Here is a 24731-nt window from a genome sequence, read left to right on the forward strand (position 1 = left end):
TTTCTTGCCTTTTTGGGCTTGGAAGACTAGTCGGTGCGCCAGAAGGAGCTATGGTGTTTTGTTTCTGGGTCGCATTCAAAAACCCAGGTTTCATCACCTGTGACGAGCTTGTGCAAATAATCAGGTTCATTTTCAATACGTTGCGATTTCACTTGAAAGTTCCGCTCGGTTGGTCTCTTCCGTGACACGGTCGGCTGAAAGATTTTTACAATAACTGACGTCCCGCCGCTTCCACAGATTTGAGAGCACTAAGACCAGTTACGCGGCAAAGCATAGTGTTTCCTTTATTTACATAAATGAATTTAATCCCACTTTGATCGATACGAGTCTCACGAGAAATTTAATTGCATTACATTTGGAACGCACCTGTAAGAAATTGGTTCAGATTTCGTTCGAACATGATCCTGGATACAATGTGTCACGGGTCAAAGGCCGCTTCAAAGCAGATGACGGCGCATCCTCTCACCTTCGAGTGCCAACATTGGAGGGCAATGATGTAAAGAGATGCACTCCAATGCTAAGATGTGGCAAAAAATTGAATGCGACGCCGTCGCAACGAAATCGAGTCACTCGTTGCTGCAAATACTGGCGAAAGTTAGGTTTGACAATAGCATACACGTATTCTGCAAGGTGCTAATGAATTATATCTGTCATATTACTCGTTTTCTGGATTTATTAGTATTTTATCTCCGAGTCTTGTCATCCAGGATTTCCATCATGACAGTAATGGAAGGCGTGCCACGTCTACCCATATTCGTCACCACTTGACTCAGTGGTTTGGTGGAGCCCCTTAGAATTTAGTCTAGTCCAAAATTTCAGGGAAACAACATAACCCCCCCCCCCCTCCCCGCTAAATTAAAGATGCTTGAAAAAATATATTACGTTTTTTGCGTTGATGATACAAATAACGACGACGTTGTTAGGATACGATTTCCTATATTCATTTTTCCGCGTCGTTTTGTGGGAGCAAGTCGACAACTGTCGTAGCGCCTGCATGCGAGATACTCATGGATTTAGATCTCACACTCCGAAATCCATCTTCGAAGATTATTAGTGGATGTGAAGATTTTGCGTCAACTCCCTCGAGTAAATATCTTTGCCGGTCCTCAGTACACGCAAACATGCCCGAGAAATTCCAACGGACAACTCCATTTAACACCTAAGCGGTGCCATTATCCGGCTGTTTGAACTTCTTCGGAGAATAAACAATAGCACCGGGGAAGGAACTGTTCCCTCGTACTCCCACGCATTGACTTCAGCTCGGTGTGATTCCCATGAAAAACCAACTTTAGGGTTTGTTCACCGCGAATTGATTGGGATGCCTCGGCCAAATCATCCGGAGAAACGGGCGTTCCGAGCAACACCCGCGAAGGCTTTAAAACTCCATCCCGCGGCCTCTTTATCTGGCGAGGGGCTTTAAAGGGGGAAGTCGAAAAACCAGGGAGAGGGGATCGGTCTGAGGGCATGGCGGGGGACAAAGGGTGGAAAGAGAGAGAGAGAGAGGGGAAGAGTGAAGGGAAAGCCGCCTCCGACCCTCGTCGCTTCCGATTCATATAACCAAACGATTTCATTCCCGCGGGCCCTCATCCTTCCGCCCGATCGACGTCCGTGGCATTCGACTCAATCAACCTGCCGAGGGCGTGGGAGGAGAGGCGAGAATGCCCCCCCTCCCCCCAAGCACGACGTTCTCGGGAAGCGCGATCAATACCGGGAGACGCGGGCGCAAGCATTTCGGGGCGCCGCCGAGGGGGCATGGGGAACGTGGCGGTGCGGTTGTAAGGGGAGGGAGGGCGTGAGCGGCGATTCCTCAGACGGGCGGCGGGAGGAGTCGGGCTTCTTCCATCTCGGACGGCGGTCGAGGAGTGGAGCAGGAAGGCCGTCACCCGGCGCTGGAGGAAGCGCATCACCGGAGGCTTCTCCCCGCGGGAGAGGGAGGAGGGGCGGAGGGCATCAACAGGTAGGCGACGCGGTCATTCTGTAGCCTCCCTATGAATTGACTCGCAGTAGTCCTGAAATTCCTCCGGCCCATTGTGACCTCACGCTGCTCCGTTGATGACGCCGGCAATGGCGCAGAAAGGAGACAGGCGCGGGCAAGATTTGCTTTCCGGGAAGGGGGCGTGGACTGTCGCTGGAAAACGTTGTTGCATTTGTTTCAAAATTCACCGTCTGCGTGTTCCGGGCGGGTATTGTGGAGGCCCTGGGTTGCCGCTGCGTTAAAGCCTCCCTCCGTCAGGAATGCTTGTTCCGCGAATCAGGAAACGAAAGGAATGAGTTAGCGGATTTTTCGTTGTCACACACGCAAAAACCGAGACCTTATTTGGGCGGTGGCAAGGTAGCCTAGGGGCTGGAGCGCTCGAATACTCCTCGGAAGCTCTTTGGTTCCTCATGTGATATGTCTCCGATGTACTCTATTAGTGCGATGCCTCTTAGCCTTTGATATGCAATAGACGAAAACAAATTTTAAATATGCTGAGAACCAAATTTTTCTGGGAAGCAGCTGCCAGAGAAGGGAAAATATCTAATCCCCATGCAATGGGGTGTATGTGGAGTAATTGGTTATAAATGGAACAAGAAACTACACAATAATATCTGTAATGCACGTGTACATAAACGACTGAAAATAATTGATATTAAGCGACTCAAATGAAAATTAATGATTGACTAACATGAACTAATTATACCATTCTTCAAATTATTATCATTGCGTAACTAAAAGTTCATTCTGGCATTTTCACTATCAGATGTGCATCGTGTGCTTTTAAACCCGCGTGACATTAATATGCTTCCATTAAATTTTTTTATTTTAAATTTAATATAAAAATGAAACAGTTTCTGGCGTCACTTGGTGGAAATTCTTCATATTGAAATTAAATTTAAAATACTTCGCCTTTCCACATAAACCACTTTTATTACGACCTAGGTTTCGTTATGGTATAACATCATCAGGTAAAAATACAAGTCAAACACAGTATACTATATATAGTTCTGGACGGAGTGGAAGAGGAGGGAGGGAGGAAAGCAAGGATTGTTTGGGGTAGGAGGAGGGGGCGGAGGAGGAGGAGGAATGGTAACATTGAAAAATTAGCAGGCTGGGAGAGGCAGGCTGATATAATGTATTTTTCAACAATGTATATTTCTGTTATTTTATAGTTTCAACGATGTATTAATTCCCTCTCCCAGCCCGCCAATTTTCAATGTTACCATTCCTCCTCCGCCCCCTCTTCCTACCTCAACCAATCCTTGCTGTCCTCCCTCCCTCCTCTTCCACTCCGTCCAGAACTATATATACTGTGTTTGTTACCTGACAACACTGGAAAGGTACACGTTCGTCATTTACACTTTCATTCGCCATTGTTTTTCCTGTGCAAATTGCACAGACACTGCCGCTGAAGGGGTGGACGTTGTCACACCGAAGCAGCGTTTTAACGGAGGGCAAACGCCCAGACAAATAGGGGATCTGGTCTGGTCTATTTTTACCTGATGATGTCATACCATAACGAAACCTAGGTCGTAATAAAAGTGGTTTATGTGGAAAGGCGAAGTATTTTAAATTTAATTTAATATAAAAATGTAAGTACTTTTCATTATGCATCGTCTCGACCCAAATTAAATTATTTTTGTTTTTCTTAAACTTTTAATTTTATGACTATAAGGCCAAATTACTAATGGCCGAGTGAAGATTTTCAATTGAGGTGATATTATCTAATAGAATGATGAATAGGTCAAGGAGTCGTTTATGCGGATTAACGCTTTTCTATTAAAATAGAGAAGAATAAGTTTTTATCTGATAAATTATATGATATCTACCGAAGAAGGACACGCTTCGACCTCTTCCTTAGTCCCCTGTGTCAATCAGATGCAAGATGTACGCTCTCCTCCCGGTACTCCACAGAGAGAGAGAGAGAGAGAGAGAAGCAACCATATGGGTGGGAAAAACCGTTTGTGAACGGAGTACTTTAGTTCAATCGGCGAAGTTATTCGCAAGAATATAAACACTGGATGACTGTAACCATAACACCAAGCATAAATCCTCAGCATGGATTGAAGATTTTGGACCTTTCAATATTCATGCTTCTTTGGCCAATGGACGACGTGACTGCGGACGTCACCTGGACTGTTGCTCTGCTGAATGCTGAAAGACGAAGGGATGGTTTTTCACTTGCTCCCTCCGACTCTTTGAAATGTTGAAAATGAAAATAACAGCGAGTCAAGATGAAGATTATAGTCTTCTAACAGTGTAGATTCATAGGACCTCACGACAGGCAAGTTTTGCGCGGGATTTAATATTTATGTTCTAATGCCATATTATGCGTCATAAACAGATGTAGATTTTTAGACCATAGAGACACAAAGAAAGGACACCCACAATATGTTATTTGACGTTTCAACGGCTCGGCCGTCGTCTTCTGATTCTGACAAAATTATTATTATTATTAGGTAATCTACCGGTTAAGGTAGGGTTTTGGATGGACATAGTTACTAATTAAATAGTTTGTGGCCCCTAGCAAAACACAATATCCTACTCTACATCAGGTCCCTCTTCATCTCTGAGTACTTTCTTCCTCCCTTCATCCCGTCCAACATCCCTATCCTGGTCCTTCCCTTTCCTCGTTTGCCTAACATTCTACCCTCAATTACAGTCTTCAACATCCCGCTGCCGGTCAATACCCCCTTCATCCACTTTTCCTGCCTCCATTGGATTCCTCCAAAAAAACCCCTCTTTTCACCCACCTTATGAAGTACTTCCTCATTTGTTTTCTTCTCTGTCCATTTCACCTTCTCCATTCCTCTCCACACCCACATTTCAAAAGCCTCCAGTCTACGTCTATCCTCCTGCTTCAATGACCAAATTTCCGCGACGTACATAGCAAAGTTTTTACGAGTCTTTTCTTAACATCCTTACTCAACGTCCCCGTCATCAACTCCCTCCTCCTTGTGAAAGCCTCTTTGCCTAGCGCAACTCTTCTCCTTACGTCCCTACTACTTTGACCGTGTTGGTCCAAAACACTACCGAGATACGTTAACTGTTCTGCTCTAGTTTTTGCCCTCCTATTTTAATGTTAAGCTCAGCCTTTTTCTTTCTAGAAAATCGCCTAAACTTTTTTTATACCTGTCGCACTGAATTTCCAATTCACTAAGCAATGCTTGCAGCCCCTTGGCTGACTGACAAACCAAAGCTTGGTCATCAGCAAACCTAACTGATTTTACGAATTCCCCGCCCACTTTCTTTTCTACCTCCAGTCTCTTCCCATGCCTCTTTGATCATTTCCTCTGCATACAGGTTGAACAGCAACGGTGACAATGGGCAACCCTGCCTTACACCCCTTCCTAACACTGCCCATCCGGACTCCCCGTTCCCCACTCGCACCTGAGCAGTCTGAGACATGTACAGGTTGCGGATTAGCCTCCTTTCTCTTCAATCTATTCCTTTTTCTGCAATATACTCATTAGTTTTCCCCAATTCACTCTAACAAACGCTTTTTCGAAATCTACGAAAAAGGCATATCCGCCCTGGTTGTGTTCTATATTCCTCACGATTAATAATCTCATTACTGCAATGGCATCACGCGTACCTCTCCCCTTCCTAAACCCAAACTGATCATCCCCTAAGTAATCATTTGCCCTACTTTCTATCCTTTTGTTTACGATCCTGAGAACAATTTTAGCTGCGTGGGATATCAAACTTATCGTCCTGTAGTCCTCACATAATGTAGCCTTTACCTTTTTCGGAATAGGAACTAAAACGGATCTAACAAAGTCTACCGGCCAGATTCCCTCCTTATAAATACTACGAATCAGCCCATATAGCCTCTTCCTCCCACATTTTCCTAAACATTTCAATAGTTCCGCGGGAATGTTATCCACCCCCACGGCCTTATTTAGTTTCATCTATTATTCAAATTGGTCTCCCATCTCTTCCTCATACTATCAAACAATGAGTTTCCACCCACTTTTTGAGGGACCTTTCCATTAGTCACCCAATCTAGTTTTAATAAAAAGCACTTTGTTTTAGGCGTTTTTATTTGCAACGTTTCTGATTTTCTTTCATCAACAGCTATCACCCCTGTGACTCGGCCATTAAAAAGACAACGCCATTTATGCTTTTATTAATGACTTCTGGATTTCTAAACGTTTAATTTGGTGCCATTAGTTGGTCCTTCTGGTAGAAATCCTTCTTCCTTTACAGCAATCTTCGCCCATAAATGTAGATACTCGATCTCCTACGCACGTATCACCCTCTGTCTTATTAAGATAGCGAAATTCTTCCACTTGTTCTTCCTCTCCCGTCTTATTTGAAAATAACCTTTTTTGTGAAGCCGCAGTTCTTACGACTGGATCATAAAAAAGTAGCTATCATGTTAGTTTTCATTTCTACTGGAAAATGGTACCATCTTCTGTGATGTTTCAAAAAATTGGCATTATCGATAAACAAACAAATTCACTATTTAACGCACTCACACTCCAAGTATTTGAAATAAAAACGGTCCCCACACTCCTGGAAATTTCCGAATGAAAGTTAATGCCGACACCAATTTTCTCTCCACCATTCCTCCGTTCCCTGAATACCTCACCCCTGCTGCATTTCCCCCTTCTGGCAAATACTATATGTCCTCTGCTCTCTCTCGCCTCTCCTAACAGCAACTGCAACTACCCGAATGAGAGCTATTGCTTACAAGAAGGTAGTCGTCTTTGAGCTGATCAAGTTAATCATAGGAAACTAATTCTACCCCTCGTCCGTTACTTGCGTTACGACACAGCACGATTCTCTCCGCTGCTCACAACGCGTGCGACCTCAGTGCCTGAAGAAAGTGAGTTGCAGTCTTTCCAAATCCGTATCTAAGTATAAATACTCCCACGCTTCGGCCAATCACGTGTTCATTGGACTTGATGTTTACAAGCGTGATGGGGAAAGGGGGATTAGGTTCGGCTCTTAATTCTGAGAGTTCTACAATGCGTTCAATAAATAGAGGCTTCGTGAATGTTATCGTGGACTGTGAGAGTCCATAGATGTTTTTTTTTATTTTCAAAATGGTCACAGCTGATTCCATTGCGTTATTCCAGCATGCCAAACCTTGCCAAATTACAAGGGTTTATATTGATGAAGTCGCACCTTGCCTCAAAATAACTGCGAGCTTAAAGGCGGGAGGTGTTCTGCCAGAAAATTCATAAATTGAGTACGACAACTATATATCGTATCAACTCTTTTCAACGCGGATGCCGGTCATACAAAAGTGAGTCGGTTCCTCCTTCACTTTCTTTACCCGCAGAAAGTATAAGTAACATTTCATGCCTGGAAATGTTTCCGGTTGCTAAAGACAGAAGTCGTGCAATGAGAAATGATTGGGCTTGTGTTTTTGGGTTTCAGATCTTGATTTTAGGAATTTGGGAAGTTCGAGACTGACACAGTCATGTTCGCTTGGTTTTACTTCAGCTGTTTCGGGCGTATTTTCGAATGATCTTCGATTCATATCAATTGCAGATATTGAAACATGCGTTTGTCTGATATTATTCTTTTTGTAAATGTGCCTGAAATGCACCTAAGGTTGTTTTGAAGGAATAATGCGATATCAATCGTGACACAACTTCAAACAAATGAATTTTTTTACAAAATTGAATATAATATGTGATTCCATTATATTCTGTGTTTTCGTTTTGCCTTCCTCAGACGAAAACGGTCCGGCGGTTGTCTTATGTATCATATATGCAATGCCTTATATACGAGGCAATCAAGGAATCTCAAGGATATGTCTCCTCATTCCACGCGCAGAAATTTTAGAAAATCTTTTTGGCAAACTTCTCACAATTTGTATTTTTTTAATGCAGAAACGTAATAACTAGCTTCGCAAGCTGGCTTCCGATTGGTCTGGAGGTGACAGTTGAAGGGCTCGCGCTTGTCGGATTGGTCGGCATGCGGATGACAGACAGCAATATGCCTCTCGTCCGAAATCCACTCATATTCCAAAATCAGTGCAGTTGCGTCGAGCTGTCAGTTCCCTCAGCGTTGAGTGATTGAGGGCTTTGCTTCATGGTGCCAGTCTGGTAGGGCAACGACAAAGAAATCAAGAAAATGTGTCATCAGAAATATGCCATCCTTTTACGAGCTTATTAAATTTTAAGATAATTCACCTTTACTAATTAAACGAAGCAAAGTAAGAAAGATCAATAAGGATTTTGAAATTAAATTTAGCAAAAAGGAACAAAAATTACCTTTCCACATTGCTACTTAATCCTAACCTTTCTTTCTCGCCGTGATTTGTTTAATTTTATGGGTTGAATTCAATAACTATCAATAAAAATATTTTCTCGCAATCCGTAACCCATAGATCCTGCTATTATTTTATAAAATAACTAGACGGTAGTTTTTCTCATTTTAGATGTATGACTCTGATTCAAGTAATTCCACCAAGTACACTTTCAAGAACCCATTCAATTCATCAATATCCAATGGTGTCTTTAATATTTAATATTTCCCCTCCCCGGACTACAACCTTGACGTGGTGGAAGGGCTTGTGCGTTCTGATGACCCCTAGAGCTGTGCTGGCGGGAGTAATAGTAATTGCTGCTGGTAGGGTCACCCATGCCAGATAGGTCGAAGGTTAGGAGCCAGACGAAAGGTAGTCCACGCAGCGTCTGTTCCTCAGTGAGGCGGCTGCAATGGCGTCTGACCCCAGTGGGGCGGCCAGTAAGTGATGGTGTCACGTTAAAACACTATTGAGGAAGGGAAAGGGAAACCACCTCAATTATCATTCCCAAGATTTACATGATGGACTATACAGAGATTTTGAGTCCTGGCAACTATGGGGCTCGGCCAAATCGGCCGTGTGTCGTGCCCGGCGGCGGGTCGTCATCCCACGAAACCCTTGCAGGGGAAAACCAGCAGCAGCAGGACAGAAGACGCAGGAGAAGAAGACCAAAGTAGTTAGAATAGGAGCGTGGAATGTTAGGACAATGATGAGGACAGGGAAATTGGAGAATGTTAAGCGAGAGACGGAAAGGGGAAATATAGATATTTTAGGTCCATGCGAGGTGAGATGTAAGGATAGCGGGGATTATTGGAGTGATCAGTATAGAATAATATACAGCGGCGGGGAAGAGAGCCAACGAGGGGTTGCCATAGTATTAAATGAAGAGGTAGGAAGAAGCGTAGTCAACATAGAGCAGGTAACGGATAGAATATTACTAGTAGAGATAAAAGCAGAACCGACGAGCTTAGTTATTATTCAGGTATACATGCCACCGAGCAACCATACAGCGGAAGAGGTCGATAGGATATACGACCAGTTAGAGACAATAATCGCGTGTGTTCCTGCGGGGAAGCATTTGATAGTGATGGGGGATTGGAATGCGACGGTAGGCGAAGGAAGAGATGGTGAAGAGGTCGGGGACTACGGTTTAGGCACGAGGAATGACCGCGGGGAGAAAGCAGTTGAGTTCTGCAGGAGTCAGGGGTTAGTCATCACCAACACTTGGTTTAGACACCACAAAAGACGCAGGTATACATGGAAAATGCCAGGTGACTCAGAAAGGTATCAGCTAGATTATATCCTGGTTAGACACAGGTTTAGGAACAGTGTGATAAATTCACACAGCTTCCCGGGAACGGATGCGGACTCAGACCACAATTTAGTTGTTATGAAATGTAGAGTCCGTTTCAAAAAGATAAGGCAGGGGCGGCGAATTAGAAAATGGAATGTAGAAGCAGCAAATGGTTTGAAAAGGAAGGAATACAAACAGGCGGTAGAGGAAATCATGGAGGATGGTAAAGAGATAAGTACTATCGAAAAAAATGGGAAAGTATCAATAAAGGGTTGTCTAAAGCTGCAAAAGACACTATTGGAACCGTTAATGCGAAAAAGACTAGGAAACCATGGATCACGGATGAGATGATTACAAAGATGGATAAGCGGAGAAAATGGAATAATGTAAATACAGAGTCAGGCAATATAAAGTACAAAGAATTAAACAATAAATTGAGGCGGGCAACAAATAAAGCAAAAGAAACTTGGTGGAAGACGCAGTGCCAAGATATGGAAAATCTGCAAAGGGAGGGTGAAATCGGTGCGCTGTACAGCAAAGTTAAATCGTTATCGGGAATAAGAAAGGAAGATCTATGCTAACAGTTAGAGATAAGGCGAGTTAGGTAATAATTTGACGCTGGAAAGATCCAAGAGAGGTGGAAGGAGTATGTAGAAGAGCTGTATAATAAAGAGCTTAGACCAACAAAGTTGGACATTGAAAAAGAATATGACGTAGATGAAGATAGCTTAGGTCCAGGCATACTCGACGATGATATAGAAAGGGCATTAAGGTAGATGAAACTAAATAAGGCCGTGAGGGTGGATAACATTCCCGCGGAACTATTGAAATGTTTAGGAAAATGTGGGAGAGAGGCTATATGGGCTGTTTCGTAGTATTTATGAGGAAGGTATCTGGCCGGAAGACTTTGTGAGATCAGTTTTATTTCCTATTCCGAAAAAAGTAAAGACTACAACATGTGAGGACTACAGGACGATAAATTTGATATCCCACGCCGCTAAAGTTGTTCTCAGGATCATAAACAAAAGGATAGAGAGTAGGGCAAATGATTACTTAGGGGATGACCAGTTTGGGTTTAGAAGGGGGAGAGGTACGCGTCATGTCATTGCAGAAATGAGATTATTAATCGAGAGGAATATAGAACACAACCAGGAGGAGGAGGACCAAGCTTTAGTTTGTCAGTCAGCCAAGAGGTTGCAAGCATTGCTGACTGAATAGGAAATTCAGTGCGACAGGAATGGGATGAAAATCAATATTAATAAAACAAAGGCTATGCGATTTTCTAGAAAGAAAAAGGCTAAGCGAAACCTTAAAATAGGAGGGCAAAAACTAGAGCAGGTGGAACAGTTTACGTATCTCGGAAGTGTTTTGGACCAGCACGGTCAAATTAGTAGGGACAGGAGGAGAAGAATTGCGCTAGGCAAAGAGGCTTTCACAAGGAGGAGGGAGTTGATGACGGGGACGTTGAGTAAGGATGTTAAGAAAAGACTCGTAAAAGCTTTGATATGGAGCGTAGCTATGTACGGCGCGGAAATGTGGTCATTGAAGCAGGAGGATAGACGTAGACTGGAGGCTTTTGAAATGTGGGTGTGGAGAAGAATGGAGAAGGTGAAATGGACAGAGAAGAAAACAAATGAGGAAGTACTTGGTATGGTGGGCGAAGAGAGGGGTTTGTTGGGAGAAATCCTATGGGGGCAGGAAAAGTAGATGAAGGGTGTACTGACCGGCAGTGGGATGGTGAAGACTGTGATTGAGGGGAGAATGTTAGGCAAACGAGGAAAGGGAAGGACCAGGATAGGGATGTTGGACGTGTTGAAGGGAGGAAGAAAGTACTCAGAGATGAAGAGGGACCTGATGTAGAGTGGGATGTTGTGTTTTGCTAGGGGCCACAAATTGTTGAATTAGTAAAATTGTCCATCCAAAAACCTACCTTAACCGGTAGATTACCTAATAATATATATACATACATATATATATATATATATATATATATATATATATATATATATATATATATATATATATATATGTATGTATATATAGCTGTCTCAACGCTTGCCCGGAGGCGACTGAACTAAAGTGCCCCTGAGTGGTGGCTGACCCCTCTACCGAGCCGACCGGTTATACCCCCATCCACCTCTCCGTTGAGGGTACACCGAACCAGTCACAATACTTATTGTATGGACCCTGTTCAGTGGTTTTAGACGGATATAACATCTAGTCAGCGCCTACTTAGCACAGTTAGTGTGATGATGACCGGGTTGATTGATCAGGCACTTTTGGGAGACCACTGACGCAAAGAAAAAGGAATTAACGTGTATCCTGAATGTGTGACTTTCAAAACCCGAGAGGCTAAACACTTGAAAGTATTAGCACTAAGTAGGACGACCAATCAAATGTTAATTCAGGGTCACTTAGAATAGTTTTTTACTTGCCCTAATAATCTTTGGAGTTGAACTTCGTTTGACGGTGAGGATAGAACTCACTTCACCCAAAGCAAGTGAAATTCACATTTGACGAAAGGGACCATTTTGGAAAGAACTTCTGCTGCCTAGAAAGTACGAGGGTCATCCGGAAAGTAGTACCCGTTCGTGAAATAAAGACACAAAAGTAAATATTAACAAACATAAAAAATTTTATTTGAAAGAGGATACTTTAAACTACTGCTCAACATAATCTCCAAGCAAATTAAGGCATTTGTCATAACGTGTGACAAGTTTCTGTATTCCTGCTGCATAGTCCTTCGCCGCCAGCTCATTGAGATACGCGAGGGACCCATCTTGCACAAATTTTTGCATAATGCAGATGGTGTTTAACAATTTCATGAACAATTGTTCGAGAAACATTGGGAAAATGCTCACAGATGTCATCAATTGTGACGCGCCGATCGTTCCTCACGAATTCGTCAACTGAGCTCACCAGTTGGTCTGTAATGACAGACGGTCTCTCCGAACGCTCATCGTCGTGTGTGTTCCCCCTCCCCATGTTGAAGTTGCGACACCACCGCCGAACAGACGACTCGTCCATTACATTGTCTCCATACACCTCCTTTAATTGGCGATGAATATCACATGGGCGAACGTTTCTTGCATTGAGGAATTTAATCACTGCCCTCACTTCACAACTGGCGGCGTTCTCAATTTTTTTAAACATTGTAAACAATCACAGAAACAACACAGGCAATGCTAGCGTCACGCAACTTGGCTCAGAGAAGGCAGACAAGCCACTGAAGCTATCTGACCTCGTCCAGCGGCTACTCGCGTCGTCAGCACTTCATGCGGCACGAACGGGTACTACTTTCCGGATGACCCTCGTACAATGGTTTGCGTTTGGCTCACCAGCAAAACTAGGGTAATTAGATAAATTATTTATTTAACCTGAATCAGATGACGGCATCCACTCCATTCCCTCGGGCTTATACATTTCAGAACGATTACCTAAATTGACAACAGGGAAACATTTACATTTTTTCTTGAATAAAATAGAAGACTCTATATATGTGTAACATAAAATTGAAGATGTTGTCTTTGAATGACCACTTTTGACAGCACATTTATGAAGATTACGTGGCAAGATGGCGATATAAATATATTTACATTAAATCATTACATTTTATTATAGGACTTTAGTTTTTGACTCGGAACTTACATTTCTCATTACATTTTGATTAATTTTCTTGCTTCATTATTTGACAGCTGTTTCCTCAAAAGGAAATAACGCAACATAATTCGAATGGTCACAGTGAATGCCGCTAGCTCTATGCATGTATCTCGCGGGAGGTCGTGACAGATGAATAAAAAGGCGAATAAGGTGATTATCCTTGCGTATCTATGGAGCGGGTATTTGAAGGCCGTTGCTGTCTTTTTAGTCTCCTTTGAGTGAACTGAATCTATTCGGATGAGTCGTTTGCTGCGATAATCTGGGGTGCCAATTTGAAGGCATTTGTACCTCTGCAACGCACATCGGAAATCACACGCTCAAGAAGATGCAAGACTCCGCAATACGGGGACTTCGAGTCAGCTAATACTCATTTAAAATATATTTCATCTGAATTACGGGATATTTAAATCGTAAAACCTCCCGAAAAACCGTCGTGGCTCGTTAACTATTCAAATTACCTACCTTTCCTGATCCCTTAGGCTTAATCATAGCATCATTAATCAATGTTTACTTAATGACATTAACATAATCGCGATTCTAAATGTTCTTATTCATATTGCAATATTTACCCAGTGTTTTTAGAAAAGTTATTATTTTACTAGCCTGCATCTCGTTATTTGCCTCCCTGGGTGTAATCTCTTTAGAAAATACTCATTTTGGACCTCCCGCCTTAGCAATCACATGTGGAAATTGCATTGGCCATCTCATCATGGAACTCCCGTTCTATCTCATGTCGTACAATCGTATATCGATCTTACTCGAGTTCTTCGACGTCTCGACTTCGTTCGACCGTGAAATATGGAGTGTTTCGGTTTGAATTTAGTGTTATGTTATCATGTAGAGGTTAGTATCAGATATGTTTCTGTTAGAAGGGGTAACATTATTGATAATTTAATAATGCTAAAGTGTCCTCATTCATGATGAAGCCGTGTGACTTGTGTAGGTGAGCACAAAAAGTCTAAGTTGTTGGCTGTAAACCTGGAGTCGTCTGCGTTTACTACCTCCGCATACGTGTGATCATATCATATAATGTCATCAGATAAATTGTAAGCTTATAGAAACTTAATGCCAGGAACATATTATTTGGAAATAATTGGCTTTCTTGCCAATTTCCTGATAGTTCTAATATATTTAAGGTTATATGTTGTTTTATCCTTTATTATTAATGTTAGTAACTCATGAAATCCGAAGTATTGTAGTAATCAAGCGCCGTTAGAGTGCTTAGAGAATGCCGTTATCTGTAGAAGTATATAATATTTAGTTATGACATTCTCAGGTACTGTGCAAGACATTGTAAGAAGCTTGGCGCTGTTTTTAGGCAGCCTAGTCTAGTGTTTATTTGCTGTACTTGCATGAGAGATTCGAAATGCTTTTTATACTTTGCATCGTTGTTAATTTTATTAAGTTTGAAATAATCTCCATCACTGGTTATCCTCCTCTTAGTCTTCAATCTTTTAGAGAGCTTTCTGGGACTCAATTAGTTTATAAGTTGCCTGCCAATTTTTTTAACGGCCATATTTTGTCATTTTATTTATGACGCCCATTTCTCGTGCACAAACATTTAGTGAAATAAGTGCAGTAATGGTTTATATGATAATGCATCATATTTTCAGGCTCTTATGCCGTGTACATGCCTTTTGGGTAAAGTGCTTCATCACTTTGGTTGGAACGTCGGAAGAAAGTGTTGAATTTTATCATCAATATTTCACTTATTTTTAATCTTACTCCTCAATATCAATTCACCAGATTGCTCCATTGTTTGAAAATTTAGAAATAATATTTTATGCCATGTTTTGCGCAAAATGGGGGCCTTTCAGCTTGAAATTTTAATCGAAACTGTAACGTACAGAGCCACTGTTGGCTTACCTTTAAGAAGAACCAGATTTATTCAAGCTCGGCAAGAGATGAATAAATTTAATTTATTCTGTTATTATATCAGTGATTTGGGAGATTTAGTTTAGTGGGTAGAGCACTGGGCTATTGACCGGAGGTCCTGGGTTCGATTCTCAGGAACTCCTATGAGCACTCTTGGTTTCACCCCAGCGGTATCATTATTTGAGTAGTTTATCTTCCTGGGTACCAAAGGTGGCACAGGGAAGGGAGCGGGCCTCCTTACCCTAATGTGTGAATTTCACACACTGTTGGGCTTAGTACTAGGTGAGCTCTGCCCTCACCTGTTACACTGACATTTGACTGCATGACTGTGATTTATCAGTGACTTATTTTTTCTAGTAAGCAGTCAGAAAGTGTCATTCCCAACCATGGAGCAAGATGTTTCTCCGCAAAATTTGGAAGGTTTCAATGCAACTCTTTGGATAGCTGAGTCAGTTGGCTTCACTGCTGTACTTCTCATGGCAATATGGACATCAGTGTATCGAGGAGGCTTTGCATGGCGATCAGATCCAGATTTAGAATTCAACTGGCATCCTCTCCTCATGACTATTGGAATGATATTTATGTATGGAAATGGTAAGTTTTTAGTGCTCATTATTGTATCTTAAATACATTTATTTGAGTTTGTTAAATTATGAAGATAATTACTTCAGGATATTTCAGTATAAAAACTCATGATGAATTATAAATGGATTTTGAAGATTGGCAGGTAATCAAATGATTCTTTCCTGGTGTTAATAATGGAGGGTTATTCCATATCAAATCATAAAACAGTATAAGCCCCTATTACTTTAAATTTTTTCATATATTGACATAGTTGAGCAATGGAAATAATTGTTTCTCAGATTCATGATTAGGGCTTTCCTTATTCCTTTCAGAGTGGATCCATTCACTATGGTTCACAGGTGAAAAGGCATAATTCCATGCTGGGAAAATTAAATAATATGATATATTATTTTTCAGATATTAATTTACTTTTACCACTTAACTTCATCATCTGCAGCTCTAACAGCCTGGTGTGGGCCTTGGCTTCCTCCGTGATATGCCTCCATTCAGAGTTCTTGTTCTTGCTTTTTCCTTCCATCTTGTAACTCCCATTGCCTTCAAATCATCCTCCACTCCTGTAGCCATCTCCTCCTTGGTCTACCTCTTCTTCGTAGCCCCTCCATCTTGCTGTTAAGTATCAGTTTGGGCATTCTGTCATTTTCCATCCTTTCTACATGGCCCAAACATGCCAGCTGCAGTGACTTGGCAAATCTAGCTATGCCCTTCCCTTCTAGTAGTTCAATTATCTCCATGTTCATCCTAATTCTCCATCTCTCTCCTTCTCTAATTGGGCCATAGATTCTCCTCATGATTTTTCTTTCAAATTTTCTAAGGGTTTCTTCATCCTGACTTGTTAATGTCCATGTCTCAGCTCCATAAGTTACAACAGGTGTAATAAGCGTTTTATAGATCTTCAGTTTTGTATTCCTTGATAGTAACATTGATTTGAGGAGTGTTACATTTGCAAAATATGCTTTGTTACCTTCCCTTTGGTTGATCTCCGTGGATATCTTTTGTTCATTGTTATGTCTGACTCCTCGACACCTTCAAACTCATAATTCCCAATTATTATATTTGCAGGTCCGACTTGTTCTAAGAAGCTGGCATTTTCAAGTATTTGGTCTTCTCTTCACTAACCTCCATCCACACTTCTTTACCAGTGTTTTCTTCTCAAATTTTAAACATTTCCTTTGCGTCATTCACATTTCGTCCAATTAGTGCTATCTCGTCTGCATATGCAAATCCTTGGTGGGATCTATTATGCACTATGGTCCCTCTTAAATTCAATTCCTTCATTGCATTGTGTAGGGCCAAGTTGAGTAACGTGCCTTAGAGAGCATATTTTTGTCTTACCCCTGAGGTCATGTTCAGTGCTCTACTGACTCCACCTCCAATAAATGCATTACTTTGAGATTCATGCAATGTCAATTGAACTAGTCGAATCAGTTTCTCTGGAATATCTTATCTCTTTCCTGTTCGCGCCGTCGAAAGCTTGTTTGAAGTCAATGAAGAGTATATGCAAGTCAACATTATATTCATAGCATTTCTCCATTGTTTGTCTTACCGAGAATATCTAGTCAATGGTACTTCTACCAGCTCTAAAGCCACCCTGATATTCTTCGAGTATGTCTTCAGCATAGGTGCTTATGGGTTTTAGAAGAAGACTGGTGAAAATTTTATATGCTACATTCAGTAATGTAATGCCCCTATAGTATTTGCAATCATATTTGTAATCTTTTTTATACATTGGACAAATTAATCCTGTCTTCCAGTCTCCTGGAAACTCATCCGACTTCAACATCCAACCAATACTACAAATGAGCTGATGTAATGCTCTATTTAGATCTTCACCTCCCTATTTAATCAATTCGGCTGTTATTCCATCTTCTCCAGGTGCTGTGTCATTCCTTTGTTTTCCAATACTTTCAATTACCTCTTCTATTGTCGGAAGGAGCACTTTCTGGTCTTCTGTGTGACCATGTTCATGCTCTTCTACGCCTGGAGTTAATTCCGTATTACACTGGTGATTAAAATATTCAGCCCATCTTTCTAGTGTCTCATTTTTCTCCCCAATGACTTGATCATTTTTATTTCTACAGGAGTGCACTTTTGGCTGATAACCTTTAGTCACTTGGTAGAACTTAGTTTAGTTTAGTGGTTAGTTTACTGCTTGGTAGAACTTTTTGCTTTTTTTAGCATTATTTAGCTCTTCTGCAGCCTTCATCTGATTTTTTAAGTACTCCTTTTTCTTTATTTTCTGTTATTTATCAGCTTCTTTCCTGCTCTGCCTATACTTCTCTCTTGTTAATCTAACCTCCCTTTGTAACATATTGTATCTATTCTTATTCTTTTCCTCCATTACAAGTTTACACTCATTATCAAACCAATCTGCATTCCCTTTCACTTTCGCTTTACCTATTATGTCCTTTGCAGTTGATAAAACAGATTGTTTAATTCTTGTCCATTGATATTCCGCAGAATATCGTTCTGTCTGTTCTTCCCCATTCCTTGTTAACTTTCTACTTATTTCATCTTTATACCCCAAGCTTGCACAGGATCTCTTAAAATTTCACTATTCCACTTAACCCCTCTTGGCCCATTGAGCTTATCCAAGAGGGTCAGTCGTTCTCTACAATTTACTACTTTCACTGGATTGTAATCAGAGTCACAATTTGGTCCTCGTGCAAACCTTATGTCTTATATAGAGGATGAATGTCTCCTGGATACCAGCACATGATCTGTTTGATTCACAATTCCTCTCCCAGGTAGTATGTTCCAAGCATGTGCTCTTTATGATCATGTTGAGCGATAGAGCAAGCTGCCAGAGAAGCGTTACATTTTCACTTGTCACATGATGCAGCGAGTACTTTCCTGCTGCAGAATGCAAGGAGTCTTCCTTGCCAAGTTTTGCATTAAAATCTCCAAGAATGATAGTTGAACCACTTAACTAAATTGGGGAGAAATTCAGTTTAGATGTAAGCCTCACTCTGTCTCATGTGTTCAATTTTGACTTCAGATCGGCTTATGAATCTCATTTCAAAACATGAGGTTAGTTCAATTCAAAGTTCAGAACTATATCATTAACCCAGAAAATGTTCAACAATATCTCAAACATAGTCTCCTTTCAATGCCTCAAGTGTTGATGGCAAAAAATGTACATAAATTATCAGAAATCTGATAAACAGATCATAAATGAAATCCATCGATCTTCTCCTTCATGAAAGGTGTCCCATATCAAATAAAACCTGGAAGCTATCTGGGAAACACTTCGTGAATTTGGCGAATATAATGAGTGCTCCAGAAATAATCACTTCTGATGCCATTTCAGGGTATTTTTTTATTTTTGGTCTGATATAGGTGTTAGATGTTTAACAAAGTTAGCTGACTGTAAAGAGAGCATGCGTTAGTGGTTTTTTAACGTATGGAATGAGTGTAATGTACTCTTTTTTTGCCAGCTCATTTCCTAGTAGAGCAAAATGCTAAACACTGGCTCAGTTTGGAAATGTTTCGTTTTAGTTATAATATATTCACCAACCTCTCACCATTCCTCTTTACAAAACCTAAGAAGTAGTGCAAGTTACCCTTTATCAATAATATTTAATTCCTCTATGATAATTTCAATACTTGCTTTTACAATCCCTGGACAAATGATAAAATTATATTTAGGTAGTTACAAGGATGTGTGTCAGTTTGAATGAAACCAGCATTTTATTTTTTTAGTTGTAAATCTCCCATTGTAATTTATTTATATTGGCCACATTGTAAGAAATATTTAGCCCAGAATGTCTGGAAATGTTCAGTGTTTTACGAATTGTTGCAGTAATTATGTCTTTGTGATCACATTAGGGATACTCATGTTTTTTTGGATTATATCCATTATCATATTTTTGCAAGAGGTTCTAAATAAGAATTTTAAAACAATTTGAAAAATTTAATCTATACATAATCACTCTAATTGTTAACCCCTTGCGCTGAAATGACGAATCTAGCTTGTCATGAACTTCCGATGCCAAATCGCACGAGTGTAGCTCGTCATCAGATTTTCATAATTTTAACATTCATTAGGGGAACGACATGAATAATTTGAAAGTTTAGAAACGTTAAAAAATCACTAATGTACATAAAGAACTCATATTTCATGAAATATGATGCATTGGAAGCAATAAAATGATTTTCTGCAAGTAGCGAAAGCTGTGTTCTCAATGTTCTTACGGGAAGAGGGTTGGTTCGTCAACTTTTTAAAATCCTACTTTAGGGCAGCAGAAATTAAATCGCACTTGCTCAGGAATTATTGCCTTGATAGCGATGAAATGTAGAAATGAATAAATTGAGTTCTCTTCCTTGCATATTACGAATGCCATGGATAAATGATATTGTAACACAAAAATTTAAAAATAGTTTTTCATCAGTATACTTTTGGTAACATTATTGGTGAAACGAAGCTACAATTTGGAATATTTGACAAACTGTTAATTTAGCCATCCTTCCGTAGTATTACTTTCTTTCATTTTCATATTGGGTGTCCACAAAAAAGTATCAAGTTTCTACTACAATTTGTACAGGGTTAGCCTTCTCGAAAAGGGTGCTCCTATTGCACGATGAGTCATCTTCTCAGTATTTCTTGTGGCGCCGACGCAGTTCCTTCACGATAACCTTAATTTGAATGCGATCATTCATGTGATTAGATGGAGTGTGTCACAGGTGGTCGTTTTGGTTTTTGTCCACGTTTGTTATATAATACTAATACTTTATTCGTTTTGAAAAATGGTACAACCATATCAAATGTCGTCAATATACATATTATTTAACATATAAACATAAGTTCTTAAATGTGATGAAGATTGTCACAAAAGAATTCATCCAATGAGTGAAGTGGGTGAGCAAGTAACCAGGTATATTTATACCCTATTCTTGAAACTCTGGATACCGTCAGATTTCAACTGAGAAGGGAGATAGTTATACAGTCATATGTTCGTATTATGAAATGTGTTGTAAGTTGATGACAATCTACACTAAGTAGTATTTAGACTTGATTTCACTCTTGTGGAGTAGTTATGGATATTAGATCTTAATTGGTAAGTTTATAGATTAACTTTCACATGAATCAGAGCCTTCAAGATGTATAAACTAAATACAGTCATGATTTTGTACCTAATAAAAAAAGGTTTGTAGGAATCATTTGGTGGTATATTAGCAAAAGAGAGCTATTCACTCTCTTTTGCAGTGGCAAAATTTGCTTAACATGTGGGGAATGACCCCGTAACACAACACCATAATTCAAATAACATTGAATGAAGGCATGGTAAAGTGTTGAACGATAATCATTTGAAATGAGAAAGTTGAGCTTTCTTAACATATAAACAGCTTTACTCAGTTTATTACAAGTCTGACTGATGTGAGTCTCCCAGTTAAGTTTTGTATCAATATAAATTCCTAATATTTGAAGTTTAAACATCAGTTATTTTTTATTTAAGACTGCACACAATATGCTGAGTTTTGTCAGTATTTAAATGTAAATGATTAACATCAAACCATTCCTTAGCCTGTCTTTGGGTAGTGCTAGATCGTACCTTTGCATCTTCTAGAAGTTGACATTTTTGCACAAAAGTAGTGTCATCAGCAAATGAAACAGATGTAGGTTTCATATAACTGGGCAAATCATTAATCATGACGATGAAAAGTATTTGGCCAAGCACAGAGCCCTGTGGTACACCACATTTTACTTTAAGAGCTGTAGATCGGCAGCCATCAAGTTCAACCAATTGATGACGATCATCAAAATATGATTTCATTAGTTTCAGTGCAATTCCCTTAATACCATAATATTCTAGCTTTGTTAGTAATATTGAATGATTAACGCAGTTGAAAGCCTTACTAAGATGACATAGTGTCACCGAGACTGACTCCTTCTCTTCAAATGCATTAATGACATAATTAACTATGGACTCTACTGCCAAAATTGTAGATTTCCCAGATCGAAAGCCATGCTGTGATTTGGAAAAGAGATTATTTTACTGAAATATATATAGTGTGGTGAAAACTACCCTTTAATATATAAAAGATATATAAATTTCGTATTTGAAAGTGACGATGAGAGCATTAAAAAGAAGAGAAGGAGAGATGGTAGCGAAGAAATTGTTTCAAAACCAGCTTGTGCGAGTGATTATAATCAAGGAATGGGAGGTGTGGACAAACAAGACCAGTGGCTAGCATGCTTCCCGCTTATGAGAAAGTTCATGAAAGGATATTAAAAAATGTTCTTTTATGTGTTTGATATTGCACTGTTTAATTCTTACACTTTATACTCTAAAGTAAGCAAAAAAAATGAAGAAAATTATAACTAGTTTTCGTTTGGATGTTGCCGAGGCGTAATTGGCAAAGGTCACTCTGCCAAATTACAATGTTCGTGGACGACCTTCACATGGTGACATACCATTCCGATTGTATGCTAAAAATTGGGCTCATTTTTCTGAAAATATCCCATCAGCAACAAAGGAACAACATCCAACAAAAAGATGCCAACCAACTTAAAACTTTGCTTAAAAAATAATGTCAGAAGTGAGACAACTTGGCAGTGGAAGCACTGCCAAGTACCTTCACATTTGCCAGAGTGTTTTGAGAATTATCATACTTTCTCTGATTATTAATAATAAATATGCATATAATATTATGTATTCCCATCTATTGTATAATAATGTTGTCTTACTTTAAACAAATATTTCCCAATTTTTTAATTTATGTATAGATTTTTCAATGACATTTGTGTAATTTTCTTTTCTGTTAATATTTAATATTATTATAATTATTACAGTTCTAGTCAATAAGAAAAATGTCTTGATGAAAAAATCATTTAACTAGATACTTTACAATGTGAAATAATAATCACTTTTTATTTCACTATTCTACGTTGATTACCAACTGCAAAATATCATTTCATTACCTACCATACCATTTTAAAAGAACCACAGAAAAAATAAATAGAGGATAGGGGCAGGATATTCAGAAAATAAATTGAAGTGGAAGGGTTTAAGCCAATATTCACATGACATTGCCTCAATATATCTGCTCCCCTTTCACTCTCGCTATCCCCAAATGATGCCTGGCATTAGTTTTCCCAAATGCTTGCTTGTCAGCAATCCACCATTCTACTTTTTTCAGCATCATGAGACCCTTGCCCCCTTCCGTCAGTCAGTGAAGTTTTAGTTGCAATCGCCCCTGAATTGTGTCTTACAACTAAGGGATACCTATACCAATTGTGCCTGGTGGTACTTATTGATATAGCATCAATCAACATAGAGTACAGCCTGAATGATTGGTTATTTTTTAAATCTTTATTGGATTATTCGAGATAATTCTTGATCATACAGCCTTCTATTGATACATCATTTAAAAAGAGTGGCAGGGGTGTAAAAGAATAATGTTCATTGTAATTAAATCATTACTTTATTTGTTCGCAGGTATTCTAGTCTATCGAGTGTTCCGAGGACAGAGAAAGAGAAAATTGAAGATTGGGCATGGCTTCATTCATTTAATGGTTTTCGTATTAGCTGTGATTGCACTTCAAGCAGTATTTGATTCTCATAATCTTAAATTACCTCCAATTCCTAACTTGTATACCCTGCACAGTTGGATTGGCCTAATTGCCGTCATCCTTTTTTCTTGCCAGGTGAGAAAATTGTGTTTTTTAATGTTGACTTTTAAATCTGTTAATGAAATTATTACATGAATGAGTGTTTTTTTTCTAATCATAGCAGTATTTCATATTAGCTTGTATGTACTCATTTTTAATAGCCTGTGGTCATTACATGAGGTTTTTAAAAATATCAGAAAATATATTGAGATGTGATAGAAAATTTGATTTAAGGGATTTTCCTCTTCAGGACCTAAACCCTATGGTTGAGGGTTTACAGGTCAGTTGGCGAATTGGTGACCATTTGAAGAAGTTTATATTTTTGTTTAAGTGATCTTTGAAAGTGTAAAATTTGAGCCCCAGACGCTTTGGCTGTATGCAGCAAAATTGCAAATTTTATTAAGACATCTTCATTGGAATAATCAGAAAGGAAATACTGTTGGTTAATTAATCTCAGCTTTCATTGTTATTTTGTTCCTACATGTATGTTCTGTTCGTACATGTATGATATTAAGTAAGTTATGAATAAAAGGCTTTTTGGTAGATAATTTTAATATATTTCAGGTTCCACGGTGGAACCTTTGAAAAGAAACATCAGTAGAACTAAGATATATACATATTTATTAAATGCACTCAAAAATTCAGAACGCTTCTTGGGACAGTTATGTAAATAATAAGGAATTGTCCTGGCAATGCCAAATTGAACGTAACTGAAACTTATTTAACCTCCTTGATTAAGAAGGTTGTGGCATAGGATCAAGAGGTGACGAAATATTACAGTATTATTTTGAATATTTCTGCCATCTCTCAAAGTATTTTCCATATTTTTTAGAACACCCTGTGTAAAGCCAGTCTCATTTATTTAGATTCAAGCCACTTTTACCATTGCTGGTATTACAAGCATCTACACTGATTCCAGGAAGAATGTTGGGCATTCATCTGGCTTCCCAGATGTAAAATCACCAGAATTATTGCACCAGTCAGGCCCAAGGTTGAATTTCAATCAACAACATATTGTTAAATAGGCAGGTACACTTACCACTAGTAGACGTACATGTATCTGGCTGGAGATCCACGTATTACTATCATTGGAAAAACTAAACACTTTTGTCCACAAAATTAGGCCATCAGGTGAGCCTTGTATTTCCTTACTATGGTTCAGAGTCCTACCTGGACATGATCTTTAGCATGATGTAATGGTATATTCTCAACCATGTGAAATGGCAGAAAGAGTCATCAGAAGCACCAAGGCCATATTTCATTACTGTCACAGTCTCAATAGCATTGTTACATCTAGACTTTTTCCGGTGTTCTCAAAGGTTGATAAGATCTTCCTCTCTCTGCATCCGTCAACATGCAGCCCTCCTTAGAATGCATCCCATCCACCCTTCCCTGCCTTTTGTTAATATATCTGGCTCCCTGTCAATCCTCTCCTGTACCTTCTCATTTGCAACTCTGTCAGTCC

General features: G+C 39.6%; 1 protein-coding gene across 3 annotated transcripts in view; it reads left to right on the forward strand.

The window, feature by feature from the left end:
• Positions 1–24731, forward strand: part of LOC139696068 (putative transmembrane ascorbate-dependent reductase CYB561 homolog) — a 58384-nt gene that overhangs the window by 23571 nt on the left and 10082 nt on the right. The window contains exons 1-3 of one of the 3 annotated variants that reach the window (XM_071594686.1): positions 13983–14040; positions 15430–15666; positions 23094–23302. In XM_071594686.1, coding sequence (XP_071450787.1) covers positions 14025–14040; positions 15430–15666; positions 23094–23302 — 462 coding nt within the window. In that variant the 5' untranslated portion in view covers positions 13983–14024. Of the gene's footprint in view, positions 1–13982; positions 14041–14195; positions 14244–15429; positions 15667–23093; positions 23303–24731 lie in introns of those variants that run through there. The other 2 variants (XM_071594687.1, XM_071594685.1) reach the window with 2 other exon arrangements.

This window comes from Hetaerina americana, unplaced genomic scaffold, assembly GCF_022747635.1.
Source record: "Hetaerina americana unplaced genomic scaffold, ioHetAmer1.1.p SCAF_67, whole genome shotgun sequence".
Classification (NCBI taxonomy): domain Eukaryota; kingdom Metazoa; phylum Arthropoda; class Insecta; order Odonata; family Calopterygidae; genus Hetaerina; species Hetaerina americana.